At 36.9% G+C, this 17790-nt stretch overlaps 1 protein-coding gene across 1 annotated transcript in view; it reads right to left on the reverse strand.

The window, feature by feature from the left end:
* Positions 1 to 1103: 1103 nt before the first annotated feature.
* The window catches only part of LOC128661280 (zinc finger protein 585B-like), a 111128-nt gene continuing 94441 nt past the window's right edge, over positions 1104 to 17790 (reverse strand). The window contains exon 4 of the mRNA XM_053715554.1: positions 1104 to 4303. Coding sequence (XP_053571529.1) covers positions 2830 to 4303 — 1474 coding nt within the window. The 3' untranslated portion in view covers positions 1104 to 2829. The remainder of the gene's footprint in view (positions 4304 to 17790) is intronic.

Consider the following 17790-nt stretch of genomic DNA (forward strand, 5'->3'; position numbering starts at 1 on the left):
TCTGAAATAGCATCAGGAACTGGAAAAACCTCTGGAATAACTACATGAGGTTTAAAAACCGAATTTAAATGTTTACTGGTTTTAATATCAAGAGGACTAGTCTCCTCCATATCTAATGCAATCAACACCTCTAAGGCAGAATCTTCTGAACCAGATAGATCCTCATCAGAGATAGATAAATCAGAATGCTGTCGGTCATTTAAAAATTCATCGAATTTATGAGAAGTTTTAAAAGACCTTTTACATTTATTAGAAGCTGGTATAACAGACAGAGCCTTCTGAATAGAATTAGAAACAAATTCTCTCACATTAACAGGAATATTCTGAACATTAGATGTTGAAGGAACAGCAACAGGTAATGGATTACTACTAATGGAAATATTGTCTGTGTTTGAAAGTTTATCATGACAACTATCACAAACTACAGCCGGAGGAACAGTTACCACAAGTTGACAACTAATGCACCGACATCAGGCAGCAGGATTACAGAAGTAGATTCTGAGACAGGGTCAGATTGAGACATCTTGCAATATGTAATAGAAAAAAACAACATATAAAGCAAAATTATCAATTTCCTTATATGACAGTTTCAGGAATGGGAAAAAATGCAAACAAAATAAGCCTCTGGAAACCAGAAGCAAAATGAAATAAGGAAGGACTTAAATAATGTCAAAAATCTGGCGCCAAGTATGATGCCCACAACTGACAAAATATTTTTTGGCGCCAAGAACATAACACGAGCATCATAGATGACGCAACTACGTGAAAACACTCGGCGCCAACTAAGACGCCGGAAATGACGAAATTACGTCAGCAAACGTAATTCTCACGCCAAAAAAATCTCGTCCCAAAAATGACGCAATAAATTATAGCATTTTGCGCTATCGTGAGCCTAACAGCCCGCAATTTAGAAAAGAAAGTCAATTTGAAAATTTTCAGGTAAGAAAAAAATCTTTATTTTTTATTTTTTTTATTTATGCATTTCCCAAAATGAAACTGACATTCTGTAAGAAGGAAATATACTAATTAACCTGAATCATGGCAAATATAAGTACAATAAGCAAAAAGGGATAAGGATGCACCGGTAGTCAATTAGGCGTGTTTCTTAACTACCGATGCATCCTTATCCCTTTTTGCTTATTGACTTACTGAAACGAAGGATTTGCACGGAGGTGAGGACGTTAATTCCTGGAAGCATAGTCTGCTCACCTCTCGCGAGAACCGGAATGCCGGGGGAACTGATTCTGTGACGTCAGACGCCGAGATTCCCCGATACCAGGAAGACGGAGCATAACCCAGCTGAGCAGTGCGATCTGCAGTCCACGTCCCAGAACATAACAGCGGACAGTGGTAAAGTATACAGCCGGAGAGCTCTGAAGGTACTGGGAGGGAAGACTGAGTCTATTGGGTACGTCATCTTTTGATCCCTGAAGCGGAGGTGAGAGTTGAAGGAGCGGACCAAGTCAGCTTTGTAACACCGAGTTTAGTTTATAACAACGGTGATTATCTACTGAGAAACATATATGCATAGAGACTTTTTGGGGAGTATTTGGTGCTGGTAACATTTGTACTTTTAACCAAATATAAGTACAAAACATATATTTAGAACTTTACATATAAAGTGCCAAACCATAGCTGAGAGTGTCTTAAATAAAAGAAAACATACTTACCAAAAGACACTCATCTACATAAAGTAGATAGCCAAACCAGTACTGAAACGAGAATCAGTAGAGGTAATGGTATATAAGAGTATATCGTCGATCTGAAAAGGGAGGTAGGAGATGAATCTCTACGACCGATAACAGAGAACCTATGAAATAGATCCCCGTTAGGGTGACCATTGTATTCAATAGGTAATACTCCCTTCACATCCCTCTGTCATTCACTGCACTCTGAGAGGAACCGGGCTTCAACATGCTGAAAAGCGCATATCAACGTAGAAATCTAGCACAAACTTACTTCACCACCTCCATAGTAGGCAAAGTTTGTAAAACTGAATTGTGGGTGTGGTGGGGGGTCTATTTATTGGCATTCTGAGGTTTGGGAAACTTTTCCCCTCCTGGTAGGAATGTATATCCCATACATCACTAGCTCATGGACTCTTGCCAATTACATGAAAGAAAAATCAGCCACTAGTAATGGCTAATTACTTATTGCACACCAGCAAACAGACACATTAGCATTCCACTTGTAATCTAGCCCATTGTGTCTCATTAAATAAAATCAGTTTCTCATCAGTAATTCCTCTGGTATATAACATGTATAATGCTAAGCGTCTGTTGCTATAAGAAAAGGTTTATCCATATGATGTGCACATTAAATATATCTCCCATAGGTCAATAATTTGAGACTGATGTTCTTGTTTATATAATTCTCTAACACTATATAAAGACTCCTTTATTCTCTAAATGTAATTATTTCCTCCCCTATGTAAATCAAACATACAACTCCTAACACTGGCATATTAATAAACAACACTGGGGGTGATTTGGTGGTGAATGGTTGTGTAAACTGGTCAGTATGAGGACAGATTTGTATATTCCTGTTTGGAGTTTGGATTATATCACATTGATATAAGAGAAACTGTGGTGCACATATATAGAGGAACAAAGAACAGCAGGAGAGCGCTTCCAATATGGAGATTTTGTAACTGGGATTTAGTAAGTATTATTTACAACAGGATCCATTTTTGACTCTTCAATTTAAAGAGTTTGTCTTCCTTAGGATAATTCTTAAAAGGTTTTCAAACTGTGTATATAAAGGTTTATTTTGTGAGTAAATGTTTGGTGTTTTGTGATACCTGACTGGCATGGGATACAATTTTCCAATTTATAAACATGTGAAAGGTTTTTCTCCTGTGTGAATTCTTTCATGAATTTTCAGACTACTCTTTTGTATAAAACATCTTCCACACTCTGTACATGTGAAAGGCTTTTCACCTGTGTGAATCCTTTCATGAGCTTTTAGATCACTCTTTTGTCTAAAACATTTTTCACACTCTGCACATGTGAAAGGCTTTTCTCCAGTGTGACTTCTTTCATGAGATTTTAGATATCTCATATGTGTAAATCCTTTTCCACACTCTGTACATGTGAAAGGTTTTTCTCCTGTGTGAATCTTTTCATGAGTTTTCAGATTACTCTTTACTGTAAATCCTTTTCCACACTCTGTACATGTGAAAGGTTTTTTTCCTGTGTGAAACCTTTCATGAGTTTTTAGATAACTCTTTTGTGGAAAACTTATTCCACACTCTGTACATGTGAAAGGCTTTTCACCTGTGTGAATCCTTTCATGAGCTTTTAGATCACTCTTTTGTCTAAAACATTTTTCACACTCTGCACATGTGAAAGGCTTTTCTCCTGTGTGACTTCTTTCATGAGATTTTAGATATCTCATATGTGTAAATCCTTTTCCACACTCTGTACATGTGAAAGGATTTTCTCCTGTGTGACTCCTTTCATGAATTTTTAGACTTCTCTTTTCTGTAAAACATTTCCCACACTCTGTACATGTGAAAGGCTTTTCTCCTGTGTGACTCCTTTCATGAGCTTTCAGATGACTTATATGTGCAAAAGTTTTTCCACACTCTGTACATGTGAACGTTTTTTCACCTGTGTGAATCCTTTCATGAGTTTTCAGATTACACTTCAGTGTAAAAGATTTTCCACACTCTGTACATGTGAATGACTTTTCTCCTGTGTGACTCCTTACATGAGTCTTCAGATTACTTGTGTTTGTAAAACTTTTTCCACATTTTGTACATGTTAAAGGTTTCTCCTCTATGTGGGTCTTTTCATGAGATATAAGATTTCCCTTGGATGTGAAACATCTCCCACACTCTGTACATGTGAAAGGTTTCTCCCCTGTGTGGCTCTTTTTGTGATACATAAGGTTTCCTTTAGATGTAAAACATCTCCCACATTCTGTACATGTGTGAGGTTTCTCATTTGTATTAATAATTTGGCTAAATTTAAGACTTTTCCCCTCTTTAAACTCAGTAAATGTGTGTGGTTTATCCTCTGGGATCATAATTTCACTAGATACGGCATACATTTTGTCCTCTTGTTTGATGACTAAATTACTCTCTGTACATAATGATTGCTGCCCAGTTCCTGACAATTCTCCATCTCCTTTAAATATCTGCTGTGATTTCCCCAATGTTTGTGAATAGTCATTAGTGTCTAAGACGTTTGGAGTCTGCTGTATCATTCGGATACTTCCTGTAGTGAAGGATGGGTATGAACTACTCAAGTGATTGTCTACATAAAAAGAAAAGGAATAAAGAAAATAAGTAATATTTATTCTTTATAATGGAATCTATCTTAATTCAATAATCATATTTATTTACACTCCATAAATGGCTTCTGTTTTATGTTCATTTTAAAATTGATTAACCTGTAAATTACAAATTAAAACAACAAAAGACAAATTATGTAAATATTTCTACATCATAATAAACTAAACCACTGATTACTGATGAAAACAATTTTCCCCCATTAAATAAGGTGTAGGTGGATAATGTTCATGGCCAGATCTGCCAGGGAACAAGTACATCTGTATTCTGGGCAAGAGAGGTGGCATCCACCATCCTCATTTAACATTGCACAAGCAACTGCACATAAAGCCCTGCCCAGCTCATGCTCAACAGTGGGGTGAGAATATGATGGGGCCGATTTATTAAATGTTGGACGGACATGATCCTCTGTAGCGGACATGTCCGCCCAACATTACTAAATGCCGACAGCATACGCTATCAGTATTTATCATTTCTGATGAAATGCCTGTGCAATGCTGCCCCCTGCACATTCGCGGCCAATCGGTCACTAGCAGGGGGGGGGGGTCTTACAACTGCTGCTTTTTAACTCCTTAATCCGGCGAGCAGCAGTGACTGGTAATAAATTGATCCCGGTGTCTTAATCATCACAGACTAATAATAATTATGAGATGTTTTGAAAGGCTAAAGAGCAGTGATCTTATGATGATTTTTTTTTTTTTTTTTGAATAAATGAAACATTTATAGAACCCTACGCACCAACACCATGGGATAATGGGAGTTAGGAAGCCTATTACCTTATGAGATCAACACAATGTTATAGTTGATCTCCTTTTTCTTTTTTTTTTTTTTTTTCTTTTTTTTTTTTAATAATTCTTTATTGAGGTTGTTGAGAAAAGAACATGGTACAGGCGAAAAAAACACATCAAAACTTGGTTTCATAAGCATAAGGTAATCATCATACATTAAACATGCTGAATATCGCAATATACAAACAGTTACTCGCCCAATGACACAGAAATAAAATAACCTCAGGTTTTCAATTAGAGGGGGATCCCCTTGAAATATAGTAGGGAATCGTAATCAATGACTTCCCTTTAAGAAAAATAGAGGCCTCTCTTGGACCACCTAAAACTAATTTGAGACATAGTAGGGAATTGTAGGGGAGCAAAGAAAATAACAAACTGGGCCACTTTTGGACCCTAAATACAAACAACTGGTTTAGGAAACTAAACTCATACTGAAAAGCAAGGGACTATGGACAAAACCACAATAATTATGGGAAATAAGTCAGGAAGAACCATATAGCCCCTAAATCAGGTATAGCAAAGTGTAAGAGCAGCACTATATTCTTAGTTATAGAGCAAGATACTTATATGTCTTCATTTGGGAGCACGACACTACCATAACATGTGTATAGAGCATACATTTCTATAAGTATATAGGGGGAGGGGAGAAGTAGGATGGCACATCATGGGAGCATAATAGACGAAAGAACAATAAATAGTAAATGGGCACAGTTCATAAGTAAGCATATGTTAAAGTACAGTCCCACTGGTCTCAGTTATTAAGTTTAACCCTTGGACCTTCTGAGCTAGCGGCAAGCCCATAAATAAAAAAAATAAAAACAATTAGAGTATCTGGAGCTAACCCAAAAAATAAAAAAGATTTGACTATAAGCAAAACTCTGGAGATTGAACCCCCTTGTGCACAGAAATAAATCCTCTTGTGGTATATTTAGAAGAGAATGTAACTAAGAGTGTTCTCAGAGTGCCTATGTGGGCCTCAATGTGTTCTGGGCTTAGTAGATATTTGACAAGGACTTGTCAGTTAGTAGAAAGCTAGGAATTGTAACTTTCAAGAGCATAAAAGACTATGGCAGTGGGACCATAATAGCATTAAGTGGAATATCAATGAACTATAATATATAACATAACAGTGACTGGCATAATGTCTTATACTACCTATATTACAAGTAATGTTCAATCAAAGCTGACTATGGTAACAAATAGGTTTCTGTAGAGTACTGCACAGTGGGATTTATAGGAGGATGTAAATCAGCATGTTAACTTAGCAAGGCAGTGTAGGTACATCACCCTATTCCAAATCATCAAAGTCAAATCAAATGTCCAGCCCTTGGGAGCCCAGTAGAGGATATGTACTAGTAGTAGGATAAGAGGGGCTCAAAGGCAAAACATAGCGTACATAGTCCTAAGTTTATAGTTTAGCTGCTGCAGTTTGTAAACGCAACTGATTACCAGTCTCTCCCGGAGTAGATGGAGCACTTTCAGCCGACTCCAACTCTGACGCCTGTGCTGGTACGGTCAAGTCTCTTGTGAAACTGCCCTGCCGGCCCACAAAAAGGACTTCTGGGGGACCGCTCTCCGCGACCCCCATGGGACGCTATTCCTGGGTAAGAGGCCTCCAAATTTAGTGGGATTGCCCTAGGCTCTGCAACATCCCGGGCATGTCGGCCGCTATCAGAGAGCTCGGGTGAGGCTGGTTTCCTTAAGCCTAAGACTGTTGGCGGCATGCGCGACAGTCTCACACCTATGTATCGCCCCTTTTGTCTGTAGAAGCTGTGGTCTGAAGCACCTAATAGTCGCAGTAGGTGTAAGGCTTTGCGGGCTTGTCTCCTCCGGTATCGCCGCTTAATGCGCGTCACTCCAGGGGCATAGAAAGCAGCGTCTCTCAGTGCGGTCCCAGTCTCTAGTTGATTGGACTCGCTGTAGTGTCCAGAAATAGGTTCGTTCTCACTGTCAAGAATGGTAGCCACCATACTCTCCTCCTCCACTGCACTAGGCTCCTGGACATGTGTAGCTGCGTTTATTTCTTGTAGGTAATCCGCCATTTTCACATAGCTGTATTGGTCATATCTAAAAGCCCTCTCTATGTCGTTGCAGAGTTGCTCTCTATAGAACTCCAGTATGGAGCTTATCTTTTCAATGATCTTACTGTGTTCCATTGTTTGCTTGGATGGTCAGTGATAATACACTGCTTACCTGGCCTGAAGTATCCGGGGGGGGTGTTGAAGGCCTCTCACTGAGGAGTCTGCCCTAGGCCTCAACGCTCCAGATCAGTAAACTAAGGTGGAGTACCCAATATTGATATATCATTCAATTCGGTTGAGTGTGTAGATTCAAGATATCAGGTTGAGGTAGATGGCTGACCCTCTTAGACACCAATAAAAGGCAAATTACTGATGTTCCACGCAGAGCAACTGATATTGCATTCATTCAAGGTGCTGCCCAGAGACACGCCCCTCTTATGATGATTTTTAGCTTTGGGCTATGTTTGTTTGATTTCTATAATCAGACAAAACTTTATTATTTTTAATAATACTCATTGTTAAATTAAGCACACAAATCAGTGGTGGTTCTGGGGTGGAGAAAACTCACTGGGGAGTTGTGGGTGTTCCACACATGGGAAAAAGGTAGGCATAAGTGTAGTTATGGGAGTTCCATGAGCTGGGTCAGGGCAGGGAAGGTATAGTTGCAGGTGTTCTGAGAGCAGGTGTTGACACAAATGCAGATATAAATACAATACATACAGAGAGAAGCGCACTCACAGGAATGAACAACTAGCTCAATAGCATTGTTAGCCTGCTATGGCAATTTACCATCTGGGTGCAGCTTTTTTAAGCCCAGTAATGCTTTTCACAGAGTAAAACTTTCCTGTAGTATATCAGTCCAGCGCTGAAATATCCGGCAATTCCTCTCTGAACAAGGAACACAGCAACCCCAGATGATCATTTCGGCCTTCATTTGGCCTCATCAGTGAGGTGTAGCCATATTCCTCTAAGCACACTGAGCCAACTGAGCCAGGTGTCCACGTCTGGATTCCCCTTTTTCCCTTAGGGAGACTCAATACATACAGAGAGAAGCACACTCACAGGAACAAGCAACTAGCTCAATACCATTGCTAGCCTGTTCTATGGTGATTTACCACCTGGGTGCTTCTTCTTTTAGCCCAGTAATGCTTTTCACAGAGTAAAACTTTCCTGTAGTATATCAGTCTGATCCCGCCTATTACGGTCAGTCCAGTGCGAAATACCAGGCAATTTCTCTCTGAACAAGGAACACAGATAGGGAAATATCCCACAAGGATTATAGATAAAAGGAGATGCACCAGGTGGTAAATCGCCATAGAACAGGCTAGCAATAGTATTGATCCAGTTGTTCATTTCTGTGAGTGTGCTTCTCTCTGTATGTATTTAGTCTCCCTAAGAAAAAAAGGGGAAACCAGACATGGACTCCTTTCTCAGTGTGCTTAGAGAAATATGGCTACACCTCACTGACGAGGCCCAATGAAGGCCAAAATGATCGCCTAAGGTTGATGTGTTCCTTGTTCAGAGAGGAATTGCCTGTTATTTCAGCGCTGGACTGACCGTAATAGGCGGGATCAGACTGATATACTACAGGAAAGTTCTTCTCTGTGAAATGCATTACTGGGCTAAAAGAAGCTGCACTCAGTTGGTAAATCACCATAGAACAGGCTAACAATGGTATAGAGCTGGTGTTTTGTTCCTGTGAGTGTACTTCTCTCTCTATGGATATAAATATAATAGTTTATATTTGTTTAATGAGTGGTCTATTTTATTTTCCCAGTAATTAAAGTCAGCATAATATCTATTTTACTCACGTAACACATATGAGTTCATGCTGATAACAGACTCCAATGTCTGTGCTCAGGAAGAAGGTTCCCTTATTCACTCCAGTTACATCAATACCTGATATCTCTCAGTGCTCTGGCCATGTCTGTAAAAAGTATATTAAATGGTTTAGACAGATAATAATAAATAATGGTTCTGATTAACTGTACGTATAGTATAATTAAAGGCACACATAACAATTCATGTGATACAGATCAGCTGATTAGGTTATTACATATGTGCTATTGATTCAGCACAAGCATTTAGTACAGTTAGCTCTGTGGGTATTGCACCTTAAATATTTATTTTTCCAGAACTTTACAAATACAGTATAAGCTCAGGAGTAGACAATCTATTTATGAGTGGGACAAACCACAACCTTACAAATATATTATAATCATTTTTTCTATTATTTATATCAAAGAGCAGCACTTACACAAATGTTAAATAAGAGTTGTTTATATGTAATTTAAATCTAATACTACAGTATTGATATTGTACTTTCTACAGATCCTCACTGTCAGACATTTTGTATTTACTAAAAATAAAATGTGTAACAAAACCCACACACAAATAGTGATAATAATACAGACCAATATGTAGTACCGACCAATATGTAGTAATATATCCAACGTGAAAAGAGTCTTTAATGGAGACAGTACCACAAATACAAATAGTGCTAATAATACAGACCAATATGTAGTACCGACCAATATGTAGTAATATATCCAACGTGAAAAGAGTCTTTAATGGAGACAGTAGCACAAATACAAATAGTGATAATAATACAGACCAATATGTAGTACCGACCAATATGTAGTAATATATCCAACGTGAAAAGAGTCTTTAATGGAGACAGTAGCACAAATACAAATAGTGATAATAATACAGACCAATATGTAGTACCGACCAATATGTAGTAATATATCCAACGTGAAAAGAGTCTTTAATGGAGACAGTAGCACAAATACAAATAGTGATAATAATACAGACCAATATGTAGTAATATATCCAACGTGACAAGAGTCTTTAATGGAGACAGTACCACAAATACAAATAGTGCTAATAATAGAGACCAATATGTAGTACCGACCAATATGTAGTAATATAAACAACGTGAAAAGAGTATTTAATGGAGACCGTACCACAAATACAAATAGTGATAATAATACAGACCAATATGTAGTACCGACCAATATGTAGTAATATATCCAACGTGAAAAGAGTCTTTAATGGAGACAATACCACAAATACAAATAGTGCTAATAATACAGACCAATATGTAGTAATATATCCAACGTGAAAAGAGTCTTTAATGGAGACTATACCACAAATACAAATAGTGATAATAATATAGACCAATATGTAGTACCGACCAATATGTAGTAATATATCCAACGTGAAAAGAGTCTTTAATGGAGACAGTACCACAAATACAAATAGTGATAATAATACAGACCAATATGTAGTACTGACCAATATGTAGTAATATATCCAACGTGAAAAGAGTCTTTAATGGAGACAGTAGCACAAATACAAATAGTGATAATAATACAGACCAATATGTAGTACCGACCAATATGTAGTAATATATCCAACGTGAAAAGAGTCTTTAATGGAGACAGTACCACAAATACAAATAGTGATAATAATACAGACCAATATGTAGTAATATATCCAACGTGAAAAGAGTCTTTAATGGAGACAGTACCACAAATACAAATAGTCCATACGATGTTCCTTAGAAGGAAGAGAAAGAAACACATCATAGCATAATACTGTGTAATCTTCACTCCCCAGATGGAAGGCAGACACAGAATACCCACATTAGTTAGAGCTTCAATAGCTCAAGATAATCAGGTTTATTGTGCAGACCCTAGGCAGACTGGATACAGACACAGACAAATGCTTAAAGCAAATGTACAATTTATTAATAACAAAAGCTAAAGTTCTTGTAGATCACTATGAGTAACAGGAACAAACATACACAGATACTATGCGTGTGATAGTCCGTTGTTACAGACCGCATGAAGCTACACACTGTATCTGTAGTCTTTCTGTACCGCATAGGTACCCTCCTTGTGACCAATTTGTACAATGCTTAAAAGACTCTACAATTTATATTTGTCATGTGATCTATCCCCATTCTTTTAACATTTCATAGTCAGTAGAGAGTTGTCTTAAATCACACTGCAAGGGGGGGGTGGGAGAGGGGGTTGGGAGAGACAGGCTCTAAAATGTTAATTTTTAATTGTTATCTAGAACAGAGATAAGAAAAGGAAGCTTTTGTGTTTATATAGACTAATAGCATAATGAGATATGATCTTTCAGCAAGCTCAACCCATTTAAAATGTTCATAAAGTATATAATATCAAAATCAACAGATGCAAACTAACAATAAAATGTAATAAAACTTACTATGAATTTCTAAAGAGCAGTGATACAAATACAAATAGTGATAATAATATAGACCAATATGTAGTACCGACCAATATGTAGTAATATATCCAACGTGAAAAGAGTCTTTAATGGAGACAGTACCACAAATACAAATAGTGATAATAATACAGACCAATATGTAGTACCGACCAATATGTAGTAATATATCCAACGTGAAAAGAGTCTTTAATGGAGACAGTAGCACAAATACAAATAGTGATAATAATACAGACCAATATGTAGTACCGACCAATATGTAGTAATATATCCAACGTGAAAAGAGTCTTTAATGGAGACAGTACCACAAATACAAATAGTGATAATAATACAGACCAATATGTAGTAATATATCCAACGTGAAAAGAGTCTTTAATGGAGACAGTACCACAAATACAAATAGTCCATACGATGTTCCTTAGAAGGAAGAGAAAGAAACACATCATAGCATAATACTGTGTAATCTTCACTCCCCAGATGGAAGGCAGACACAGAATACTCACATTAGTTAGAGCTTCAATAGCTCAAGATAATCAGGTTTATTGTGCAGACCCTAGGCAGACTGGATACAGACACAGACAAATGCTTAAAGCAAATGTACAATTTATTAATAACAAAAGCTAAAGTTCTTGTAGATCACTATGAGTAACAGGAACAAACATACACAGATACTATGCGTGTGATAGTCCGTTGTTACAGACCGCATGAAGCTACACACTGTATCTGTAGTCTTTCTGTACCGCATAGGTACCCTCCTTGTGACCAATTTGTACAATGCTTAAAAGACTCTACAATTTATATTTGTCATGTGATCTAGCCCCATTCTTTTAACATTTCATAGTCAGTAGAGAGTTGTCTTAAATCACACTGCAAGGGGGGGGTGGGAGAGGGGGTTGGGAGAGACAGGCTCTAAAATGTTAATTTTTAATTGTTATCTAGAACAGAGATAAGAAAAGGAAGCTTTTGTGTTTATATAGACTAATAGCATAATGAGATATGATCTTTCAGCAAGCTCAACCCATTTAAAATGTTCATAAAGTATATAATATCAAAATCAACAGATGCAAACTAACAATAAAATGTAATAAAACTTACTATGAATTTCTAAAGAGCAGTAGATTTATTTCTGACATTTTGTTCTGCACCTGTATCATGTGACAGCGATTAGCCAATAACAGACTCATATCTGTATATAATATAAACTCTTATACAGGAAAAGATAGGATATCCCGGCTGCGCTAACTTGAGTTGTAACCTAAAGCTCCCTTACAGTTGGGTCCCTAGTTACCCAATGAAAATCTAACAGAACAGTATATATGTAAGGAGCACCTAACTAAAAGGCAAGGTTTAAATGTGAGAAGGGTCGTTGAAAAATACTTGAAGAAGAATAAATAGCATAAATTATGTCAATTTAATCTCTGAGTAAAACTGAATATATAAAATTGTGTTTACATACGTTTAATATATAAATACATTTAATAACATGGATCCATGGTACAATAATAAAAACAAAAGCAAAAAACAATGGTTTAAAATCAATTGACAGATATGAAAATAAAAACAATTAGATGCAATATGACCAATATAATCAGTATTAAAACAACAATATTAGACCGCTCCAGGGTCTAAAATGATATAAAATAATAATTATATTCCTGTGTATAAAAACTTAAAAATAACTTATAAAAGCTTAAATGTTCCCAAATCCATTAGTTCAACAGTCCAAAAGAAATCCAGTGATCCAACTATTCCAATTATTGTTTATAATTCCAACGGTGAAAAAATGAAAGTTAATGTGTACGATATTGATGAAAAATATTTGGTGCAAGTCGTGTCCAAAAAAACAAAAAACAAAAATTGAAAAATCAAACTCAAAAGAATTTGTGAAATTATGTCCAAAATAATCTAAAACTGAGAAAATAGTGTGGTGGTTAGATATATAAATCAAAAATGTGAAAAACCAAAAAACTTGTCAGTGTTGGTGAAATTCTTGATGGTGCTTTTAACTATAAGCAAAAAAGAAGAAAAAACTCCAAACCTGTGAAGAAAAAGTAGTACAACATAGAGCAGTAACGTTTTAGATTAACTGAAATATATTGAAATAAAACTCACCATATAGGTCAACGCGTTTCGGCCCACCAATAGGGCCTTTTTCAAGACTGGCATATAGTGAGTAAAGATGAACAATTTATGTGTTTAACTCGTGAAAATGGCGCCAAAATTGTTTGAATTGCGCTCATTTTCTGACCTTATGACCCGGAAGTTCATTATGGGGTCGGGTGTATAATTTTATTCTACTAACTGCATTATATCATGACCCTATATATAACGATTTGTGGTAGTGTCCTTTTTATTTGTTCTTATTTATTCTTAATATTGTTATTTGATTTGTTATTTATGTCCCTTTCGATAAGTTTTAGGCAGAACCGGAAGTTAAATATTACCGCTAAACGGGATGTGCTCCGTGTAGTTCAAAACCGGAAGTGGGGCTTCTGCGTTACACCGGAAGTGGGGCTTCTGTATCCAAACCGGAAATTGTAATCGGTAGATTTAGACTGAAAATATGATACTGGATGTTTATATTTTTGTTTTCCGGATATTTGATTGATCCCCCTGTGTGATATTAAAATTCCCTCTTTTCTCATTGGGAGATATTATTGGTGTAAGCAGTATAGCCCAAGATCTTAGTCTTGAGTCTGCCCTTTTGTTTCTATATGGTTGAACGATTGTTTTGCCAATTATTCTGTCTAACATTGGTATTGACCCAGGGGGGAACCCATTACTTCCGTTTTTTTAAAAAATATTTATATATTGGCTGTTTGTATAATGAGCATTAAAATTCCAACCTTATTGTTATCATAAAGGGAATCTTGTTTTAATTGTCTCATAATGTGTATCTAGATGATGAACTATCTAAAATTATGTCTAATAGAATCTGTTAAACTCGAACGATATAGATAATTCTACCTTAGAATTTGTGTTTAAAACTATATTGCACGTCTCTTCTAAGACAATCTTCCAATCTAACACTCTGGATATTTACTTCATGCTATTGTGATTGTATGGAAGGGGATCGATATTCATGGATATATTTGTTATCCCTAAGTGAAGGTAGTTATATTCTTATACCCTATCTAATTGTAATTGATTAGTGGTATATATATCCAGAGGGCTGTGTGTCCCAAGAAGTTGCTTAAGGAGGTACTATTGTATACTGAGACAGATTATAAGTGATATATATAAAAAAAATCGATTAATAGTGTATAATTTAGATTAAAAACGTGACTTATTTAAAATTAGGGTTGATGGTACCAATAAATATAATTATAATTAAATATAATAAAATACGTAAAAATTGATCAGAGGATAAAAATTATTATTATATCAAACATACGAGATAGATTGTATAAGGTCCACGATCTATTGGGAGTGGATTATTCTAAAAATCTAGCTAATCATCGAAACATATATTTATCTTGAGGGAGATTGTAAGGTGATCATAACGGTGGCCTTGGGGGACCTTGAGGACTCTATTTATTGAGATGTAATAGATGTGATAGATCCTCTTTATTGTTCAGGCCCTTAGGGTACAGGCAATCAAGTTCGAAAATCCATCTGGATTCTGAAATTAGGAGTTTTCGTTCATAGTCTCCTCCTCTCCAGTTTGGTTTCACCAATTGGATCCCAAAGTATTTTAGATCCTTCAGGTTGCTCTTGTGGTGGATTGTGAAATGTCTGTACTAAGCAGTCTCTGTGTTACCATGTTCTACCTGTAAGCTGTGTTCGCGTATTCTATCTTTCAAAAGCCTTGAAGTTTGGCCTACATATTGCAGTCCACAGTTGCACTGAATGATATAGATTACGCCTTTGCTGTTACATCTTATGAGGTCTTTTATTTTATGTTCTCTCTCTGAGTGTTTAGATTTATATTTTTAACCTTTAGACCCCTTTTGCATGCTTTACAGCTTATGCAAGGGTAGAAACCTTTTACATTATTCCCAAACACATCATGTATTCCTGTAGTTTGTGATCGTGGAACACTGGGTGATAACATGTTTCTCAGATTGTCCGATTTTCTATATATATAAATCTCGGTTTATTTATTAGTGTCTCCCCTATGACGTCATCATTTTTTAAAAGTGACCAGTTCTTCTCAATGATTTTTTCTATCAGATGTCGGTTTTCACTATATTGGGTTATGAATGCTACATCGATAGTTCCATGGTCATTTAGAGTCTTGTTCTTCTTGTCTTTGTATTTGAGAAGTTCTTTTCGATCTCTTTTCCTGACAGCCTCAATCTCTCTGTTTAGTGTGTTTTCTTCATAGCCTCTTTCTAGGAATCTTGTTTTGAGTGTCTCAGCTTGTTCCTCCCACAGTTCAGGGTCCAAGCAGTTCTTCTTGAGCCTGAGTAATTGCCCCTTTGGGATGTTTTGTTTCCATCTGGTATGGTGGCAGCTGTTGATGTGTATGTAGTTATTACAGTCCACTGGTTTAAAATACGTGAAAGTTTTTATTTATTTTTCTTCCACTGTAATTTTTAAGTCTAGAAATGTGATTTCTGAGCTGCTAATCTCATGTGTGAATTTCAAGTTTTGAGTATTGTTATTCATCACATGAATGGTGTATTCTAAGTCTTCTCTAGTACCCTTCCAGATCATTAAAATATCATCTATGTATCGATGGTAGGAGACCAGGTCCGTGCCTGCTGGGCAAGAGTCCCAGAAGATCATTTCCCACTGGCCCATGATTAAAATTGGCGTAGCTAGGCGCGAACCTGGTCCCCATGGCTGTACCACATAGCTGCCTGTAGAATGTGCCATTGTGGTTAAAATAATTATGTGTGAGGATGTATGTGATTCCTTCTATGATGAATTGTTTCTGTGCTTCCGGTATGGTATTATCTTTGTTCCAAAAAAATTCAACTGCCTCTACACCTTTATCATGTGGTATGCTGGTGTAGAGGGAGTACACATCACAGGCGACTAATAAATATCCTTCTTCCCACTCGATGTTTTCTAAGATGTTTAATATCTGTGTTGAGTCCCGTATATATGAAGGTAGGGTTACAACATATTTTTGGAGGTTCTTATCAAGATACTCTGACAAGTTACTTGTCAGAGATCCAATTCCGGAGATTATAGGTCTTCCTGGAGGTTGGTGGAGTGACTTGTGGATCTTGGGGAGGTAGTAGAACACTGGAGTGATAGGATGTTTTATTCCTATATATCGATATTCTTTACTATTGAGTATGTTCTTCTCGCTGGCCTCCCCCAAGATCCGATTAATTTCTTCTTTAAACTCCACTACTGGGTTTTTCCTTAGGACTTCATATGTTTCTCTATCGGATAGAATCCTATTGCACTCGGCCTCGTAATCATCCTTGTCAAGGATTACAATTCCCCCTCCCTTGTCTGCAGGTTTAATGACCAGACCTTTATTCTTCTCGAGGGTCTTGATTGTGTTCATTTGGCTCTTTGATAAGTTCTGCTTATGTTTAGTAAGCTTAGTATGGTGTATGTTCTTCAGTTCACTACACACTATAGTCTCGAATTACTCAATTGCGCTTCCTTTACTTGTTACCGGATAAAAAGTCGATCTTGGTTTAAGATCTGTATGTCGATATTCATCCGTATTGGATTCGGCTTCGGTGTGGTTTGTTGTTCCCCTTGGTTGTTCCAAGGGTGACCTCATAAAATGTCGTTTCAACGTAAGTTTTCTCACAAACTCTTTAACGTTGATAACCGTCTTAAATTTATTGAGACTTTTTGAAGGAGCAAAGGAGAGTCCATAGTTAAGTATAGAGTTCTCCTGTCCTGTTAGGGTAGTCGAGCTAAGGTTATATATCCCTTTAGTAGTGCTGTTATCGTCCGTCAACTTGTCCTCCTTTTCTTTCCATCCTTTGTCTCCATTTATTCTCTTTCCACCTCTCTTCCCTCTATGGTTTTTCTTTTTTCGGTTGGAACCTGAGGGTCGTCTGGATTTGACATCTTTCTTTTTGTTGATGTTCTTTCTAGTTCCTTGGTGGTTTGTTGGTGTGATTCTAAAAAAGGATTTCTGGAAGTGGAGGTACTTGAACCTGCCTCTGGGTTCTTGAATCCTACTTTTTGAGTCAGTGTTTTGTTCCCTTGTGTGCGGTCCAATCGCGGGGTCTTCCATTCTCTGGTGTCCTCATAAGGTCCTTTGTATGATGTATTTGGTGTGTCCATTTGGTATTGGTGATCTCCATTGTGATGGTGATTCTGAGTATTATTGAATCTGTCCCCTTGGTCTCTTCTTCGGGAGTGGTGATATTGCCAATTTTCGTTATTTGGTCTTCTATTCCTATTCCATCCCGGAGATTGATTATATTCGTGTCTTCCATTCCTACTCCATCCTGGAAATTGGTTGTATTCATATCTTAATCTGTTAGTCTGGTTCCATCTTGGTGGT

This window comes from Bombina bombina, chromosome 5, assembly GCF_027579735.1.
Source record: "Bombina bombina isolate aBomBom1 chromosome 5, aBomBom1.pri, whole genome shotgun sequence".
Classification (NCBI taxonomy): domain Eukaryota; kingdom Metazoa; phylum Chordata; class Amphibia; order Anura; family Bombinatoridae; genus Bombina; species Bombina bombina.